The sequence below is a fragment of the Mus caroli genome, chromosome 11 (assembly GCF_900094665.2).
Source record: "Mus caroli chromosome 11, CAROLI_EIJ_v1.1, whole genome shotgun sequence".
NCBI classification, from domain to species: Eukaryota; Metazoa; Chordata; class Mammalia; order Rodentia; family Muridae; genus Mus; species Mus caroli.
The window spans coordinates 69,967,585-69,987,563 of record NC_034580.1 but is presented as its reverse complement, the minus strand read 5'-3'; the positions used below and the strand labels follow the sequence as shown (position 1 = coordinate 69,987,563).

At 44.1% G+C, this 19,979-nt stretch overlaps 1 protein-coding gene across 3 annotated transcripts in view; it reads right to left on the bottom strand.

Annotated features, from left to right (window-relative positions):
- The window catches only part of Smg6 (SMG6 nonsense mediated mRNA decay factor), a 235,538-nt gene that overhangs the window by 105,966 nt on the left and 109,593 nt on the right, over window positions 1–19,979 (bottom strand). For all 3 annotated transcript variants that reach the window (XM_021176232.2, XM_021176235.2, XM_021176236.2), the window contains exons 11-13: window positions 18,660–18,776; window positions 15,292–15,460; window positions 2,973–3,174 (exon numbers count right to left, since the gene is read on the bottom strand). In XM_021176232.2, the coding sequence (XP_021031891.1) occupies window positions 2,973–3,174; window positions 15,292–15,460; window positions 18,660–18,776 (488 nt within the window). The remainder of the gene's footprint in view (window positions 1–2,972; window positions 3,175–15,291; window positions 15,461–18,659; window positions 18,777–19,979) is intronic.

Here is a 19,979-nt window from a genome sequence, read left to right as displayed (position 1 = left end):
ACCTCACACCAGTCAGAATGGCTAAGATCAAAAAATTCAGGTGACAGCAGATGCTGGTGAGGATATAGAGAAAGAGGAACATTCCTCCATTGCTGGTGGGACTGCAAGCTGGTACAACCACTCTGGAAATCAGTTTGGTGGTTCCTCAGAAAATTGGACATAGTTCTACCGGAAGATTCAGCAGTACCACTCCTGGGCATATACCCAGAAGATGCTCCAACATGTAATAAGAACACATGCTCCACTATGTTCATAGCAGCCTTACTTATAATAGCCAGTAGCTGGAAAGAACCCAGATGTCCCTCAACAGAGGAATGGATACAGAAAATGTGGTACATTTACACAATGGAGTACTACGAAGCTATTAAAAACAATGAATTTATGGAATTCTTAGACAAATGGATGGATCTGGAGGATATCATCTTGAGTGAGGTAACCTAATCACAAAAGAACATACATGATATGCACTCACTGATAAGTGGATATTAGCCCAGAAGCTCAGAATCCTTTTTAGAAGGGGAACAAAATACCCATGGAAGGAGTTACAGAGACAAAGTTCAGAGCAGAGTCTGAAGGAACGAACATCCAGAGACTGCCCCACATGGGGATCCATCCCATAAACAAGCACCAAACACTATGGCAAATGCCCACAAAAGCCTGCTGACAGGAGCCTGATATAGCTATCTCCTGTGAGGCTCTGCCAATGCCTGGCAAATACAGAAGTGATGCTCACAGTCATCCATTGGATGGAGCACAGGGTCCTCAATGAAGGTGTTAGAGAAAGTACCCAGGGAGATGAAGGGATCTGAAGCCTCATAGGAGGAACAACAATATGAACTAACCAGTAACCCCAGAGCTCCCTGGAACTATAACACCAACCAAAGAAAACTTGTGGCTCTAGCTGCATATGTAGCAGAGGATGGCCTAGTCAGTCATCAGTGGGAAGAGAGGCCCTTGGTCCTGTGAAGGCTCTATGCCCCAGTATAGGGGAATGCCAGGGCTAAGAATGGGAATGGGTGGGTGGGGAGGAGGGGGAGGGGAGAGGGGGAGGGAAGAAGAGGGAGGGAATCTTTGGAGGGGAAACTAGGAAAGGGAATAACATTTGAAATGTAAATAAAGAAAATATCTATAAAAAAAAGGTAAAAGGTAACCCCCCAAAACAAAACAAAACCCTAAGTAATCATAAAAATTATTACATATTTGATTTTCAGTACCACATAACAATTTCCATATAAGAACATATTGAAATATGTGAAAAGAGACAATAGTATGTATATGACCCCAGGGTTTTAATTTTTTGCTCTATATGTTTGTACTATGAGGATCAAACCTAGAATCTTGTGGTTGGTAGACAACCTAATTGTTCTGGTTTGTTTTCTAAAGGACTGTTTATGTATAAATTATATTAATACATAAATATAGAGACTTAGACAGCACATTAGTAACATCTCTCATAGGCCAGGCATGGTGGCACATGTCTTTAATCGCAGCACTTAAAAGGCAGAGGTAGAGAATCTCTTTGGATTCTATGCCAGCCAGGGCTATATATTGAGGCCCTATCTCAAAAACAAACAAACAAAAAACAAACAAACAAACAAACAAACAAATCCCGTATTTATAGGTCATGTTTAGGATTCAGTTTTTACTTTCTGTCTTGGTGTGGAAAATTGAACTCAAGGATTAAAACAATTTTTAAAAAAAAAAAAATGTGTGTTCACTGGTGTTTTACCTGGACATTGTCTGTGTGAGGGTGTTGGGTCCCATGGAAGTGAGCTTATAGACAGTTGTGAGCTGCCATGAAAGTGCTAGGCTAGGCAAGTACTCCATCCTAGTCAGATCCTAACCCTGAAAGTCAGTTACTGACTCAACAAAATCAGTTCTGTATCTATTATGCATTTCATCTTGATTGAGGAGTTCTTCCTCCTTTTTGTAGTGACACATATCTTATCTTAGCACTTGGGAGATTGAGACAGGAGGACTAGAAGTTTAAGGCCAGCCTCTGCTACACAGCCATTCTGGGGTCAGCCTGGGATATATGTGAGACACTTCAGCAAAACAACAAAACCTAAAAATAAAATAACATTCGTCTAAAAAAAATAGACTTCCTCTTGAGAAGCCAATCATGGACTACTCCCCAAAGGGCTCTCCTCTCGGGATGCCACAGACTCTCTGAAAAGTGCCTTAGCACAGGAGACTGTTAATTCCCCACGAGTGTGATGGAACAACCCAGAATGCCCTACTCTCCACTGGCTAAAGACCCAACTGTTAAACTAGACTCTCCACAGTCCCCACCAGGGTAACAGGGAATGGCTTTTGTTTTCTATAAACAGACAAGAAAAAAGTCAAGTTAAAACACTCCTTAGAGGAAGGAAAATAGAAACCAGGCAGCGAGGAATGCTTCATATTCCTAAAAGCTTTTTTTGTACGTTAACACATGGTGTCTGCTTCTCTCTAGTCACCTATTTATCACTCTCCTCCTTAGCGAAGGGAAAAAGCCCTGGCTGTTTTCCTAGTGCAGAGTTCTGTGGCTGGGGAAGGAGGGAGAGGGAAGGAAGGAGGGTGCTTTAAGCATGATGCAAACCATTTGGAGCTGAGTAAGAGCACTGCCAACACAAGCTGCACTATTTAAACATGTGAGGAAATGATCGTATATACAACATGCCAGGAGCTCTGCGCTCTCTCTCCTCCACCCCCCTCTTCCTCCCTCCCTCCCTCCCTCCCTCCTTTCCTTCCCCCACTTCATTTCTCTCTCTCATACACATACACAGGAGACACCCCCCCCAAAAGGAAGTTGAGAGGATTTTTTTCAGGACACAGAACTGGATGTCAGCGGCTAAAAGGTCGATATTTTCCCTTAACACCCTTCTCAATGACTTAATCATGTTCTGTTTGCACAGAAAACTTCCCAAGAATAAAGTCTGGAGAATTAAGAGAATGGGTAAATGGGAAGGGATGTTTGGCCTGCAGCTGACCTTATCCGAGGTTTTCTCCACGTAGCAGGGGTCCTGAGGGGCAGCCAGCAAGGGGACAAAGCCAGAGAGAAGCCGATCCTCTTCCAGGATAAGCAGGGTGAGGTCATCATCCGGGTCCTTGTACAGTGGCACCTCAGACTGATTCACTGCAGTCAGTATGTTACAGAAATCAGCTAGTGTTGACCAGACATCCACAGCAACCCTGTGAGAAACAAGACAAGAAGAGCGGCTCTAAAGAGGTTGGTGAAAGTGTTCTTCCTGCTCTGGGAATGGAAAGGGACTTGCAACAAGAGCTGTAAGGCTGGCTGGCAGCTCCCAAGAAATATTATCAAAAATGTAATATTAAGTTGTGCCCATAGCTATCATCTATGTGTGTGTACTTTATGTAAAGGTGAAATTGATCAGGGAACTTTTAATCCTAACCAGAGAGAAAGAAAAAGAATTTGGAGAACCAGTTGCCTAATGCTGGTTCTGTCACCTTTCCAGACAGTGTGATGAGACACTTAAAACAGTCTAGATACCCAGTGCCTACAGCAGCTCTCAGAAGTCCCTGCTCTTGCATAGTCAAGTATATACCACATAGACAGAAACTGGGCACTAGCCTCTCTCCTTCAGCCACAGGCACACAGGGAGTAGTCACACTGTGTAGTCACGTAGGCTTCCCTCTTAGAAATACTTTATAAAGTAATTCTCTATATGTAAGCAGTAAAATGAATACATGTCCAAGAAAATCTCCCTTCCTGTCTTGACAAAGTCTGCTCTGGAAGGGAAAGCTTCTTGCTCACTTCAATGCTATCTTGGCTGTCCCACGCCTTCTTCCTTCTCTCACTTGTACATTAGACACAGGATGACTAACCATCCTGGGACTGTCCAAGTTTTAGCACTAAAATTTTCACATCTCTTAAGTCCCCTAGTCCAACACAAATCAGGATGCTTGGTCACCCCAGTCCCACATCATCAGGTTCTGGTTGAACCTGAGAAGAAACACTAAAACTACAAAATCTATCTCTCTCTACTTAAAACTCCGAGGTAGAATTATAGAAAGAAGGTTCATTTAGTTCATACCATCCCCTGTTGTGGCTCAGACTGTTTGGTGGGTGCTAAACATCACCTAAACTTTGCCTGCCTAGGTGAACCTCAATTGTAATTGTATCCAATGCTTGCCAAGTTCACAGACTTGATTTTCTCCTCCAGAAAAGCTTCAAACCCAGGAGACTGGAATAGCATCTACCCTCTAGATGCTAAGATGTTAGAAAGACTATAAAAAACAAATAGAAAACAAAACAACAAGAAAACTCTACAGGAGAGACTGAGTACGAAGAAACTCTATGCCAATAAGTTCTAAGAGTCCCCTGAAATCTCCCAGGGGTACTGTCCATGAGCCTACAGGATAGGCCATTAAACCCCCATCTCCCATTCCAAGATGACAGGAAAGAGGGCATTCCAGGAATTGCCACTGAGAGCCATGGGGACTCCCTCCCTCACCAGCTCCAGGTGGAAGGAGGCTGAGGTGGTTTATTTACTGAGATCACTACACTAGGAAAAAGGCAATGAAATGAAACATCTTGTTTTCAAGAGCGTCCTGGGAACCAGGCGGAACATGGTCCCATTAATCATACAACGGCACATAATCAACACACGTGTACTGCAGAACCAAGTCACTTCCCAGGCTTTGGCTAGTGAGAAGAACACGTTTGGGAAGAATCACCAGGGGGATGCAGGTTTTCTAAAGCCCTCTGCATGGACACCAACAAGCAGACTCATTCACAAAGCTCCATCTTTTGGCTCAGCTGAGTTTGGCTGTCAGAAATGTTTAAATATGGAAAAAAATAAACAGTTGCAACACGTTTTTCTGTGCAGAAATCTGCCTGGGCTCCTCTGTGATGTAATGGGAAATGCGGCACTCAGGCTACCAGCTGTAGAATAAACAGAACTTTGAGGGTTAAAAGGAACTGAACTTTCCACGACCCCATCTGCAGAGAAGAAAATAATAAGAGGAATGATGCACTGCCCCACAGCTCTGATAGTTTATCCTCCGGTCCGGCTGCAGAGACAAGCACCGGATGTGATAGGGCTGCTCAGGGCTGCCTCTGAGGTTAGTGCTGCCCATGGGAGACACACAGGGAGGCTCTTCCAGTTCCCTGCTTCCTCCCCCAGTGCCCTGCTGGCCACTTGAGCCCACTGCCTGAGTCTGATCCCACAGCGTGGTGAGCTTTGGCCAACAGGCACTGCTTGGCTGCAGAGCAGCAATTTGGAAAATAAACAGGAAAAGCGCCAGTAAGAAGGAAGAAGGTGAAAAGTCTCCCATCTGAATTCTTGGCTTGGAGGTCATGGTTGGTGCTAAACAGGTCAAGGCTGCTTGAGGACATAGTTAGGGATGAGGGTGTAGGCAGTAGTATCCCCAGCCAGAGAGAGGCGGCAGAAAATCACCCACAGTTTCCTCAGTGGGAGGCCCCACATCCCTCTCATCCTCCCACCCTTACCATCTTGGATCCAAGAAGAAGAAATATGTGGTACCATGTGGTTCTCATTACCATGCTCTCCTGTCCCCTAAGGCTCAGATAAACCAAACTGACTCCTCCCAGAGACTGCTGCTCATCACTAGGGACTCCTGCCCACCTCTATCTTTTGCCCATTACCACCCACCTTATGACACACTGCAGTGTGAGGTAGATGAGAGTCCTTACCCTGTTGATTTTGTAAGACAGCAGCTAGGGTCAAAAGGCATAGGAAGTGCCCTGAGTTTCCAAGTCAGAAATATAAATAAAAAGCAGTCCAAGGGTCAAGCTAGACTGATCAGAATCAAGGAGATATAAAAAACACTTCAATGAAAAGTCACTCCTGCAGTCAGGTCAGCCTGATCTTGTTGGTACCCATGGGCCAACCTGTGACAAAGGTATGGGAAATAAGAATCAAGAAAACAACAACAACAACAACAACGAGGAAGAGATGTTCTCCAAAAACCCAGGTGAGAAGCCTGAACTGAAAAGCTAATATCTGCAAGAGGATGATGTAAGGGTTGAGAGGTCAATTCCATGCGTGAACAGTTTCCTGTTTAAGCAGAAGGGGGACATCTTGAATTTTTTCCCCATGTTTCTTTCTTATCCTAATAAGAAGCGCCATTTAACCTTCACCTCATAGCAGCCCTTGAATCCCTAGGATGATGGAACCCCAGGTTGATGGAAGGGCACAAAGTAAAATCCTTGTGGCTATGAAGAGCTTGAAGATACTTGAGAACATGTGGGGTTCAGTCAAGCCCCTCTGCCACCCACCCCTATCTAGCTTTTTGCTGAGGAGATCGAAGGTTATAAGTGGGTAGGAGGGTATGAAGAGCCTCATTCTGTAGTCCAGGCTGCTTGGACCTCACCATGGAGCCCTGACTGGCTTCAAAGCCTCAGTGATCCTGACTGCTGGGATCACAGGTATATGGTCCTATGCTTGGCTTAGACAAATCCTTCTGGCTTCTTCTGGTTCAACTTGTATTTGGAGACTGTACCAGAGCCTACAAAATCTCACTCAAGTTAGGGTACACTCTTCACCAAGCAGACACAAACCAGCCTGAGAATATGAAACTGTATTCAATAAACCCATTTATGGCTCCCAGAATGGCGGCAATGAAGTCTCTCAGAAGCTGGGGTGTGATTAGGGTTCAGGGATCAGCAGTTGCAAAGTGACCCACTAGCCCAACCTTGAGGAACACACCACACACTAGGAAAGCAGAGCTCTGGCTGTAGTCTGAATGCCAGATCCTAGCCTGAGACAGACCAGCAGTGACTGGTTAGAGGTATGCACTCAGTACCAAGGTTCACTACAGACATGCATTCACTTACTCCACCAGCAAGGGGGGGTGGGTAAGAGTTAATTTACTTTTTATTGCCTCAGAATTCCAAGGTTTAATGTAGCTGTCAGTTTGAGTGCAGTGCAGCTGCTGGCCGATACAATGCAGCCCAGGCCAGCCCAGGTGACTGGGGAAACACATTTCACAGAAATGAACCAACACACACTCTTGGCTGGTTGTTTGGAGGATATTGACTTGGGGAATCAGATTAACCCTTCAGGCTGGGGTTAGTTCTGCAAATAGCATTAGAAAGCTATTCAGGGAACTGAGAAGCTTGTTCTCTGGTGAGCCCACAGTTTTTTGTGTTTCTATAGTTCTCACAAGTGATGCTATACAACTATGTGCCCTGCAAGACTGAGGTGTGGAACATATGAGGCATGGTATACCATGGTCATCATCTCCTTGTCTGAAATGTGGAAAGAGAGCCAGGTCTGCTATCTGCCAGGGAAAGTCAGGTAGAACTGTTTCCAGAGCTCCAACAGACAGGAGTAAGGAAGGGCAAAAGGTTGGAATGGTCTGACCAGGGCTCAGTCTGTCTTTCTAGAAAGACCAAGGAAGACTAAGCATTCACACACTTCTTCATATTTTTTACTGGGGGAATAGGCTGACTGGTGATTAATATCAAGTACAATGACCCCATGTTACAAGCCTGCAGGGGCCTGTGGAGGTGGCCATTTCCTGTGTAATACCAGCTTGTTTAAACACTAACATTCAAACTCCACAGCTGCAGAACAAACCCGGAAAGAGGTGAGTGAGAAGAAGCCCTGCATTGTGTTTCAGAGCTATGGAAGATCAGAGAGGTAGTACAGATGGGAAACAAGTTGGGTTTTGGGTTCCTGGGGTGAAGAAATCTGGAAACAGCCAAGGTGGTATAGAAAGGAGATACAAGGAAGCTAAAAGCCCAGTGAGCACAAACTCATGGGAAAGGCAAAAAACAATCAAACAAACGCTCAATGGCATACATTATCTGCTTTAAAAAATGTATTTCCCTTTGGGAACCCAACTTTCTGGATCTATAGACAACATTAATCCCTGGTTGCCCTGGAACATTTCTTACTTAACTGCAGAAAAATGGCAGGGTATAAGCAGCTAGTTGCAGAAATAGTTCTAAACCTAACAAGTCTAGTGGTGCTACAAGAATAATATTCTAGGCATAAGATGTTAGTAAGTCCTGTCCAAAGCCTGTTTGTAGTGGGATGAGTCCACGGTTCTGGAACTTCAGTGACAGGGACTATAACAGGCTACAAGGATGGAGGTGCAGCTCTCTCACTGAGATACAGGAACCACAAAATCTGTGTTTTAGATGCTGCCACAACACAAAGAGATCAGTATTCTAGGAGGTAAGGCAAGAAGCAAGATACCTTGCTTCACGAATACGAGATGCCTACTAGGTAACCTAGTTGAAGATTATCCCTTCAACAGTCATAGTTCATATAAAAGCAAGTCAACTGGGTCCTTTGTGAAAGTATTCAGCCCTAATCAGTTCTGTCTAGCAGAGCAAATCAGATTCTGAAGCTGTACTACAGCAAGGACACAGCTTCTTCTTTTTTTTTTTTTAAAGATTTATTTATTACATGTAAGTACACTGTAGCTGTCTTCAGACACTCCAGAAGAGGGAGTCAGATCTTGTTCAGGATGGTTGTGAGCCACCATGTGGTTGCTGGGATTTGAACTAAGGACCTTTGGAAGAGCAGTCGGGTGCTCTTACCTGCTGAGCCATCTCACCAGCCCGACACAAGCTTCTTGAAGTTGCTAGGCAGTGTAACAAGAGCCCTACAGTCAGTAACAGATCACTGTAATCTCTTTGTAGGATTTCTCAGGTACCAAAGTGTTTCTCCTATGTCATCTCCCCAAACTCATTCTAGGTCACAGTCTTTTTTTGATTTCAGTTCTCTCAAGTCATTCTCTTATGTATAGTCTCTGTAATATCACTATGGTGTGTTAAACCCATCAGCACTGGGTTTGGGAAAAACAGCCCCTAGGGGATTCTGACATCTCCATGGCCTGAGCAGAGGAGCCCTTGGCGGCCTCCCTGGTGAGGATTCTCACGGTTCCTGCCTCTTCAAACTTTTAGCTGTAACCACTCCAACACGTCTTTTCAGTTTAGCATATACTGGACCCAAATAACCTTAGTCCAGTGCTGGAAAGTCTCTCGCTGGGGTCAGCTGTTGTACCCTGAAAGGTCAGACTAAAGCCTTAGACCAACACCCCTTTCTTTCACAAGGAGTCCTGTGGGAGGAGTGGGGAGAAGACAGAGGCTCCTGCCATGGGAGAGATCTTGTGTGCCCCATGCTCAGCACTTGGAGGAAGAGGAACCCCTTGGTGCCAGGCTGCAGTGCTGACGCCCCAAAGTGGAGCCAGGGAGACTGGGTGGGGAGCCAGGGTAGCAAAGGGGCTTCCCACAGTCACCAGCACTTCCTTCAGGGAAGTGCTGATGGACTATTACTTAGTGACCTCCTAAAATGCTCTTTGGGAAGACGTATTAAGCGTCCTTGAAAGGCTGCCGATTAGATTTGGGATTAGTTCTCATTCAGAGTTGCCTATGAGGTGCATGAACTAGCTGTTTCTTTAACTCAAGAATTCCTATCTCAGCTACAAGGCCAACATACGTGAGCTCCCTGAGGACACGCCTCTTTTCTCTCTGATGAGGGAGCCTTAGAAGGCTCCCTAGAAGTTTTTTTTTTTTTCATGTATGATCTGCAGACTATATAGGAGAAGCAATGGAAAAGCAGCAAGTCCAGGAATTTCTAGATTTAAAAAAAAAATACAGTACTCCAATCCAACACTGTGATAAATGCATCCGAGCTACAATTAGGAAGATATATAGCGTCAGAATGCGAAGGTCTGGGCAGCCTGGTGAAACTCGGGCTCTCCAGAGCCCCAGCTATGTTTCCCATTATGTAACCCTGGTCATGGGCAGACAGCCAGACTCCAAATGAAAAAGAGACTCTGGCTTGGCACTGGTTCTATTTTCCTATCCTCATTCGGGGTCAGCACAGTGTCATACAGCTGCAGAGAAAGCTCTGGGGATTAAACCTGGGAAAGCCTCCAAGACCAGGACCTGGGTTCAAGTACCAGCTGAAAGCAATAAACCAACTGCCACAGCTGGGCTAGGTTTGGATGTTCTCAGAGTCCCCTGACTCTTTCACTTACTGAGAACTAGAGATCAAGATGAGGGAAGATTTGGCTTCGGCAGAGACTGTGAAATGAGGTAGGTTGTCCCACTGCCCTGGCTCTGCCCAAGGTCCTGGGATACAAGGAGTTCCTATGTCTGGGTTCATGGAAGACTGCTGTGGAGCTTTTCTTCCATCAGCTGACATTAACACCTTTCCTCATGGTCACTTAGTGAAGTAGAAAGCAGCTGCTTGCTTTTCCTGCCTCAAAAAAGCCCTGGTGTAGAAGAACTAAGAAATTGTGCTAGTTGACAGTCATGTGGGTGGTCCCTCCAAACGCTGAAGTCTGTTCTAAAATGACCAAAACCTTCTATACTGCCTTTTACAGTGGGCAAGGAAGCCACTTGCCATAGCTCACTACACTCTCCTGGGACACGAAGCCATTCTATCACAGCTCCTAACAGAGCCAACTGCAGTCTCCTTACCTATCTGCTGACTCCAGACCCACTAGATGCCACTGTGGGGAAAGGAACAAATAGCTCTGCAAATCTTCCCTTGTCAGCTCTTCAAGAGTAATGAGATCCTGTCACCATCACCATAAGTGTTCCATATGTTCCTACCTAGGGACAGTAGATCTGACTAGAAAGAAAAGGCAAAGAGGAGAGAACCAAGAAAACTAATGGTGAACTTTGGCCAGTGAAGGATTGTGTGCCATGACTAACCATCCAAGGAGAGAAGGCACAAATGAAGGAGTCAGGATGAAGTAAGGTTCCAACAGGTCAGAGGGATCATCGGGAAGTAGATTCCCTAGAGGAAATGCAAGAGAAAAGTATAGATTATCTAGCTACCTTATCTTAAGATCAGAGAAGAAATGCAGGCAAGGACCAATGAAAGCACGAAAAGGGGCCGGCAGTAAGTGGAAGCCATTTCCTTCTTACTCCCTCGAGAGCATTCCTAAATCTTTCAAAATGAAGATCTGCAAGAAGGAACTTTCTAGTGTCAGGGGTATTATGGTTCTGACCTCTATAGAACTATCTAGGGTATGTCATTCCCTATGGCCTCAAAAGAAGATGTCATAAAAGCCATGTTTGGTGACTCACACCGGTAATACCAGTACTTCAAGGTTAGGCAGGATTGCCACAAATCTGAAGCCAGTCTGGACTACAAAGTGAGTTCCAGATCAGCCTAGGTTATACAGAAAAACCTTGTTTCAATAACCAAAGGTGTCCATAGATTGGATGGATGACTATAAGACACAAGTTTGAAAGGGACAGAGCCACCAAAGCTTGCCAATGATCTCAAACATGGTATTTACTGGGAGTACTTAGGTAGCCAGTTATAGGAAAAAACTAGGAAAGAGGAAAATTAAAACTCTGAATCCACCTTTCTAATGCTCAGATCTTAAGGCTAGAAAATGGAGCTACCCCTAGTGTTAGTCACACAAGGTTTGCTCTGCTGAACTTAGTCCTTATATGACCATGCCTTGGGGTCAGGCCCAAGGACAGCAACTGCTGCCTGACACTTAAACTTGCATTCCGGAGACAGTCAGCTGCTGATCATGATGAGTGGCAGGGGAGGGAGGGGAGAGGAAAAGAGAGAAGGGGAGATGATGGGAGGGGGAGGGGAAGGACGGAGGGAGAAGACAAGAACAAGGGAACCTAAATCCTAACCACACTGACATATCTCCTGCCTAGATTCACAAGAGTGAATGTCTTAAGCTACAAAACCTTCTTTACTGGGAGGCAAATTCAATATAGTAATGGGCCAGATTTGGTTTTTTTCTGTGAAGAAGTCTGAATAAATGAAACAAGTAGGATTCATGTGTCCCATGCCCTTCTAGTTCATGTGTTCAGCTATAGATTGAGTCCTTGTCAAAAGATGGGCACAGCTGGGCATGGTGGTGCACGCCTTTAATCCCAGCACTCAGGAGGCAGAGGCAGGCGGATCTCTGAGTTCGAGGCCAGCCTGGTCTACAGAGTGAGTTCCAGGACAGCCAGGGCTACACAGAGAAACCTTGTAGGAGGCTATAGCCTCCCCCTTAGGCTGCCCGAGCTGCACCTTAAAGATGGCGCCTGCTGGATGCAGAGCTGGTGGTGTAAACAAGTCCATATTCAGTGGAGACGTGCCCCTGCCGCCCTGATTGGCTGAAGCCGCATGCCTGGTGAGGTGACGTGTCCTGCCGTGAGTGGATGGGGGCTTAGAGTATATAAGAGTGAGAGGTTCGGGGGAGGGAGATGAAGACTGAAAATAGCTGAATAAACTGCTGATAGAAGAACGGTGGTCGTGTCGTTCTTGCTGGTCGAGGTCAAATGCGACAAAACCCTGTCTCGTAAAACCAAAAAACGATGGGCACACAGAGTCAGCTCTAACATCCAAAGGGGAAACAGGCTCAGCACCTCAAGCAAGTGAAGCCTGGTATTTCCTGTATAAGCTCTGCATTTCCAAAGCCAAACAAAAGCCAAAGAGGGGAGGAGGTGAAAAAGATGAGGGGAGAAGAGCTACAAAAGGATTAACAACCTGACGGCCCAGGACGGGTGGACCAGAGCTAATGGACCTATGGATGTGGGCTAAGGTAAACCCAGAAAGACTCAAGCTCTAGGGACAGATGGTCTGCTTCCCTGTCCCTGACAGAAGAAAAGACTACTCAAGGGCCCTTCCCATATCAGAAGCAGTGGTGTAGATACTTAGAAAGTTGTCTTTTCCTAGCTATTTTTCCCCCAAATTGCAAATTTTCTCACCCGCATTACAGATTAATAGCCTAAAAACTTGACACTGTACATGCTAACTCTTCAGGGATCACTGCTGGGAAACAGCTGCCCCTGGCCAGCAGGTCTGTTAGCTCTTTTGTGAGACTCCAGCTGCCCAACTCAGGGTTCAACCCTGCTCATGAGACTTCCAGTCTGGAACACATTCTGGAAACCTAGGAAGGCTCACAGGAAGTGTGTGAGCTGTCTGATGCTGGGAGCACTGTCCATACAGTTACAAAGCTAGAGCTAGGGAGGAACCAGAGAAAGCAGGAGTCTAGGGGTGTCTCTTGGGGTGAGGTACAAGGAAACAATTTAGAAGGAAAGCAGGCGAAGAGTCAAGACTACACAGCCCACACAGGGAGCTCAGTAACTACTGACCAGAAATCTCTGCTGCAGCCTTCCCTCTGTGGGTCACCCATGAGTTTAGGAGATATACATGCCTGGCAGCCAACCCAGACAAACTCCCCTCCTCATTTCCCAGCAGCAGTTAAGGTGTTCACACTCTACCCTCTAATCTTTGCTTCTACCAGAGAAGAGCCCTGGACATGCATGATGAAATACTAGGCACCTATGCTTGTTCCAAAACACAAATCACACAGCTACATAGCCTGCAGAGCCTAAAACAGCACTCACTGTATACACCTATGGGAAGAGAAAAGTCAGAGACTGAGTGGTGAGTGGATCAGAGAGAAAAATCAATGACATAAAGAAAGATCCAGAGATAGTGGGAAAGATGAAGGAAAAGAGAAAGAAGAGGGGGGGTGGAGAGAGAGAACTAATAGAGACGATGCCTACATGTAGATACTACGGTGCTAATATGAACTGAAAGAATGAGAGATTGAGGATCAGGTCTTCTTTGTGGAGTCAGTGATTTAGGCTTTGTGGGCTGTACAGTCTCGATGGCAAAACCTCAGCTCTGTTGCTGTGATATAAAATAAAACAGCCATAGACCAAAAATAAACCAGCCTGGCTGTGCTCACATACAACATTACTGAACTCTGACTTGCATGTAATTTTCTTAAGTTTGAATTAGTATTCTTGTGATTTTTTTTTCAAGCCATTTAAAATGTGTATCATTCTTGGGTAGTAGGGCAGTTTGTCTCCCACTAGGGAGACAAAAAAAGGCAAGTAGAAACAAGCTGAGACAAGCAGAGACAAACAGGAAGACACAGACAAGTCCTCATACACAGACTCCTCATCCAACAGAGACAAATATTAGCTCACAAAAACGATCAAATTGACAAACACATCATATCAATATATAAATTTGGGCAAAGGCATGGGCTTTTGAAAACATATTTAGATGTTGAAAAGGTGATGGCTTAGTAGCTAAGCACTTACTGTTTAAGCAGAAGACATAGTTCATAACTGTCCACAACTACAATTCTAGGAGATCCAATCCCCTCTTCTAACCTCTATGGTTACCAAGTATACATGTAGTGCATAGATATACCATGTGTGCAAAACATTCACACACACAAAATAAATGAATGAATAAATAAATCTAAAAAGGAAAAAAAAAAGGTCTTGCCCTAGATTCAGACACCACAATAGACTGCTATGAGGATGGATGTATGAACCTAAACACAAACTTAAGGACACAAAACCACAGATGCAAATGGGCATAGGCTCAGACAAAAAACATATCATACAGATGTAACACATACAGCCACATAGGCAGTCACTGATAGGCATTCTGAATTGTCCTTAGACAGACAACCACACAGAAGTAAAAACACAGAACTTAATACTTGGTGCAAATAGACACTAAGATACATAGATCCACAGACACACAAGTACAAATAATACTCTGACTGGTAGAGCTAGAAGACTGAATCCAAACACAGACACAGAAAGAACACACCTGGTTATATAAAACTCTGGAGGTAATCTATGGCAACAAATCATAAACATTAAAATTGTTACAATGGCAAATTCCATTATGTTTTACTATTATTCTGAAACATCAATAAACCCCACAAAATCGCTGCCCTACAAATACACAGATCTATATAGACCACCTATGCAAATATCATATATCCTCAGACCAATACACCTTACCCCAACAATACCCCGAGAGACACTACATAGAGGGCAAGGTGAGAAGACAGGGAATGAGTGAACTGAAAAGGAAGAGAGCTTATGTACCCACTCATCCCCAGCACACAGTAAATGCCACAAGTGAAGATGAGAAGCACTAAGTCCAGAAGCTAACAAACAGAAGTGGGATCAGTTAGCAAAGAAAAACTGAAGTGTAGGCAGAGGTGAAGTCTCACACACACGTCAGCAGTATGAACATCAACAAAAAGAACAGGATGAAGTGAGGTGAGAAAGTAAGAACAAGGACAAACAAGACACAGCCATAGAGCAAGAGAAAAGGGGAGATGTCAAGGTAAAGGAAAGGATTAGACAATAGGCCAAAATAACCTACAACATCAGGGACAAGACAGGTGGCAAGGGAATGGAAAACTCAAGCTTCAAATGAGGATGAGAGAAGGAAACTTTAATGGTTAAAAGGAAGCAGACAGTGACTTGGGACTAGGCATGGAGGGGTGTGTGGTGGTGGGGGAAGAACGCTAAAACCACTGTCATGATGTGGAAGAATTGGCAAGCCAACTTACTGCAAGGGCAGATCCAAAGATGTGGGTGGAGGATTCCAGGTGTCTGGGTAGCCAAGCATCCAATCTGACCAGACTTTCACACTGGGGAGCAGCTCCTTCAGGTCCGGGACGAAGGAAGATACCTTGATGTCATCTTGGTCCTCTTGGTCCTCAGGAGAGGACAGCTGAGCTGCAGAGACAAGGCATGAGAACTGGGCCTATGTGTGCTGAGTGAAGCCTAGCATGCTAGGACAGCAGCAAACTCTTAGCAGAGGGAGAGTGAATTCATAGGAGAGTAGGACTCAAAAGTGAGGCCATGCACCAACACCGCTGGGGACTCTGAAAGTGGGACACAGAGAACCAGCAAGCTGCCTTTCTCCTGGAGACAAAGCTTCTGCTTCACCTGGGCTCCAGCATAAGTCTCCACTCTGGCCTCCAGTTCACTGTTTTAGAATCCCCTTAGCACAGCGCCAAGATGGCATCAGAGTTCCTGCCACAACTGCAAAACTTAAACTTAATCAGAAGGAAACATCAGAAAAACCCAAATGGTGGAATATTCTACAAAATCAAAGGCTTGTATTTCAATAATGTCAAGGTTATGAAGGACAAAGAGAGATAGGTTGAAGGAGACTAAAGAGACTTAAATGCAGTGTGTGATCCTGAATTAGAGCCTAGGGTAGAACACTCCACTCCTCAACCCTGCAGCCCAAATAATATTTTCAGAGTTGGGCATGATAGCATATGCCTTTTGAGTCTAGTATTCAGGAGGCTGAGCCAGGAGAATTTTTGAGCTTGAAGTCAGACTGGGCTACAGAGTGACTTTAAATGCCTTTCTCAACAAAGAACATTATCGGGAAAATAAGTACAAATTGAATTACGCCTATATATTCAATAATATTACTATATCAGCACTGATTCTCTATTTTTGTTTTTTAAATTGATTTTATTTTTAATTATGTGTACTTGCGTGTATCTATATGTGGGCATCCACACATGAATGCAGGTGCCCCTGGAAGCCAGAAGGACATTTGGATGTCCTAGAGCTGGAGTTACAGGCAGCTGTGAAGAATGTGAGTTCTGGGACCAAAACTTAGGTTCTCTGCTTTGACAGCAATATGTACTCTTAGCCGCTGAACCATTGCTCTAGCTCCAATTCCCTGATTTGGCAACTTTTCTTATTTGTTTATTGTTTTGCTAAGGATATAACCTAGGGCTGTAAATGCTAGACAAATACTCTACCACTGAATACATCCTTAGCCCCCAGATTCTGGTACTGTTAAGATTTCATCCTTAGTGTGAAGAAATACAAAGTCAAGTATTTAAAGCCAAAGGGCCATCATGCTTTCAGCCTAAGATCAATGGTTCAGAACAAAAACAATAAGCGTACATGTGCGTGTTTAAAGACATAGTAAAATATTAACTACCTGGGAGTCTAGAAAAAGCTGGGAGTCTAGATAATGTTTTACATTATCCATTTAAATTTTATTATTACTGTGTGTGTGTGTGTGTGTGTGTGTGTGTGTGTGTGTGTTTCTATGACCTACCAAGCCATATTGCTGGCCCTATTTTTGTTTCTTGAGGGTATCATGTAGTCCAGTCTAACCTCAAACTCCCTCTCTAGCCAGGAGTGACCTGGAATTCTTAAGATTTCCTGAGTCACTGGATTTATGGTCATAAGCCACTAAACTCAACTGTTTTGTAAATGTGAAGTTGTTTCAACATAAATTGTTCCTACCTTTGAATAAAAGGCAACTCTAGAAGCAGGAGGCATTCACAACACTGGTGTAGTGGGACAACAGAGGGAAGAGTCTTGCTGCTTGCAAATACTGATACAGAAACCAAAAGGAAGGTATGCTTTTACTACTACCTTTTTGGCTACAATGATCTAAGGTAGAATTCTAGGGTAAAATATAAAGGATGTGACATAATACCTCAAGGCGAGGGCCAGTAGCACCTGCTTAGTTCAGAGAGCTCAAGATAGCTAGCCCATGGTGGGTATAGCAGCTACCACATACCAAAAAGACAGAAATAAAAAAGCATAAAAACATAAAATTGCCGGGCAGTGGTGGTGCAAGCCTTTAATACCAGCACTTGGGAGGCAGAGGCAGGTAGATTTCTAAGTCTGAGGCCAGCCTGGTCTACAGAGTGAGTTCCAGAACAGTCAGGGCTGCACAGAGAAACCCTGTCTTGAAAAACAAACAAAACAATAAAATTGTGAAAACATAAAGAAACTTGTTCAGTCCCTTGCACTGGGGAGATAGGAAAATGAAAGCGAAGACTCGCCGGGCGTGGTGGCACACACCTTTAATCCCAACACTTGGGAGGCAGAGGCAGGCACATTTCTGAGTTCAAGGCCAGCCTGATCTACAAAGTGAGTTCCAGAACAGCCAGGGCTACACAGAGAAACCCTGTCTCTAAAAAAAGAAAAAGAAAGAAAGAAAGAAAGAAAGAAAGAAAGAAAGAAAGAAAGAAAGAAAGAAAGAAAGAAAGAAAGAAAGAAAGAAAAGAAAGAAAGTGAAGACTCGTAAGTAGTCTTCAGACCTTTTTATTTGTTTTATATGTAACGTGTGTAAGTGTTTTTCCTGCATATATGTCTACTCCACTTGCATTCCTGGTTCTCAGAGGGCAGAAGACAACATCAGATCCCCTGCAATTCGAGTTACTGATGGCTGTTAGCTAACATCAGTGTTGAAATCAAATCTGGATCCTCTGAAAGAACAGCCAGTGTTCTTAACCACTGAGCCATTTCTCCAGTCCCTCTTCAGGTCTTTTTTTGTTTGTTTTTCCAGGCAAGGTTTCTCTGTGTAGCCCTGGCTGTCCTGGAACTCACTCTGTAGACCAGGCTGGCCTTGAACTCAGAAATCCTCTGCCTCCCAAGTGCTGGGATTAAAGGCGTGTGCCACCATTGCCCAACCTCTTCAGGTCTTTTTAAAGATAAAAGAACATATAAAAATTCAGGTGTGATGGTGCACGCCTTTAATCCCAGAAGCAGAGGCAGACAGATCTGTGAGTTTGAGGCCAGCCTGGTCTACATAGAGAGTTCCAGGTCAACAAGGATTACACATAAAGAGAGACTGTCTATAAATGAATGAACGAATGAAAACAAAGCCAATAAACAAAGATCTCACATAACAGCCCACAGGCAGGATGAAATTCCTAACTACTAAAGTAAAAAAGGAAAGGAAGAGAGTCATAAAGAAGAAAGAGGACCTGACAGGCCATCAGAGTATAGGCATAGATGGGCTGGTTAATGTAACAAAAGGGGGAAGAACATGCTGGAAGGAAAATGACCGAAGAGCTGAGAGAAGACTGACCACCAGCACTCTAAGGTTCATCTGGACAGGGCTGGGCAACTGGAAAACCCAGTGGCCAGGGGTCCTCCTGCTTACCTTTAGCAGAGTCCTTAAGTAGACATGTGCAGCGCTGGACCAGTAGAGAAAACATAGCCAAGCCCAAGCATGCAGCTTGTTCCTGGATCACAGAACGACACTCCTCTGAGAAGCAGTCTGCAAAGAAGCAAGGAAACTCCATCACACTCTAGGGGCCAAGTGCTACTCTGCTGCCCTATGGAAGGGCTCCCTGACCACAGTGCTCAGCTTTGTTTTCTTTCCCTAAAATGACAGGTGGTGGTAGTAAGCTCTCTTGAAGTAGATTTATAGGACTTTATATTATATATATAGCACTTGCCAGCATGCCCTGCACACAGAAGAATGCCTGATATCACAAGATCCCCTATGTAAGTCTTTTAAAATTTTAATTTATTATTTTTAATTAAAAAATGTACCACTCATTACATAAAATTTAACACAATTCCATTTTAGGCTCATTCATATATATATATATGTGTGTGTGTGCATATATATATATATATATATATATATAATATTTTAATTTTATATACAATGGTGTGATGGTGTCAGATACCTCAGAACTAGACAGTTATAGACAGTTATAGTTGTGAACTGCCAAGTGGGGGCTGGGAATTGAACTCAGGTCCTTGGGAAGAGCAGCCAGTGCTCTTAACCACTGAGCAACCTCTCCAACCCCTAGGTTCTTCTAGATTACACAGTGTGAGAAATTTCTAGCAAAGAGAGTGTATGTAAGAAGGCAATACCACAAAGTCACTTTCTTTTCTAGAATGCTCAAAGTTAGATCATTGGAAAAAGGTGAAATCTTACATAACTCAATTGTATCTTGTTTTAAATTTTATCTTTAAAATAATTTTATACAAGTACATAATATATTTTGAGTATATTCACTCTTTACCCTCTCTTACCCCTTGCCAGTCCCTCTGAACCCCTTGTAGTTCCCAACAAGTCCCCCTCTTATTTTCCTATCTTTTATTTTTAATTTCTTTGCTTTAGAGATTTCTTTGTATTTTACGTGTGCCTCACTTGCATGTGAATGTGCAGATGATGTGCATGGCTAGGGTTTGGGGATGCCAGACAGGTCCTCTGGGAGTTACGGACACTGTGAGCCTCCAAACCCAGACTCCAGCCCCTGTCATTTCTTTAAAAAACATTATTTATTCTTTGGTAACCATATATGAGTGCATTTAGATCATGTGCACCTCCCTACTCCGCCCTCCTTTTTTTCAGTGACCCACCAAGATTAATTAAAGTAGCTAGTGTGAGCATGGGCATAGGTTATTATTAAAGTAGCTAGTGTGAGCATGGGCATAGGTTATTATTAAAGTAGCTAGTGTGAGC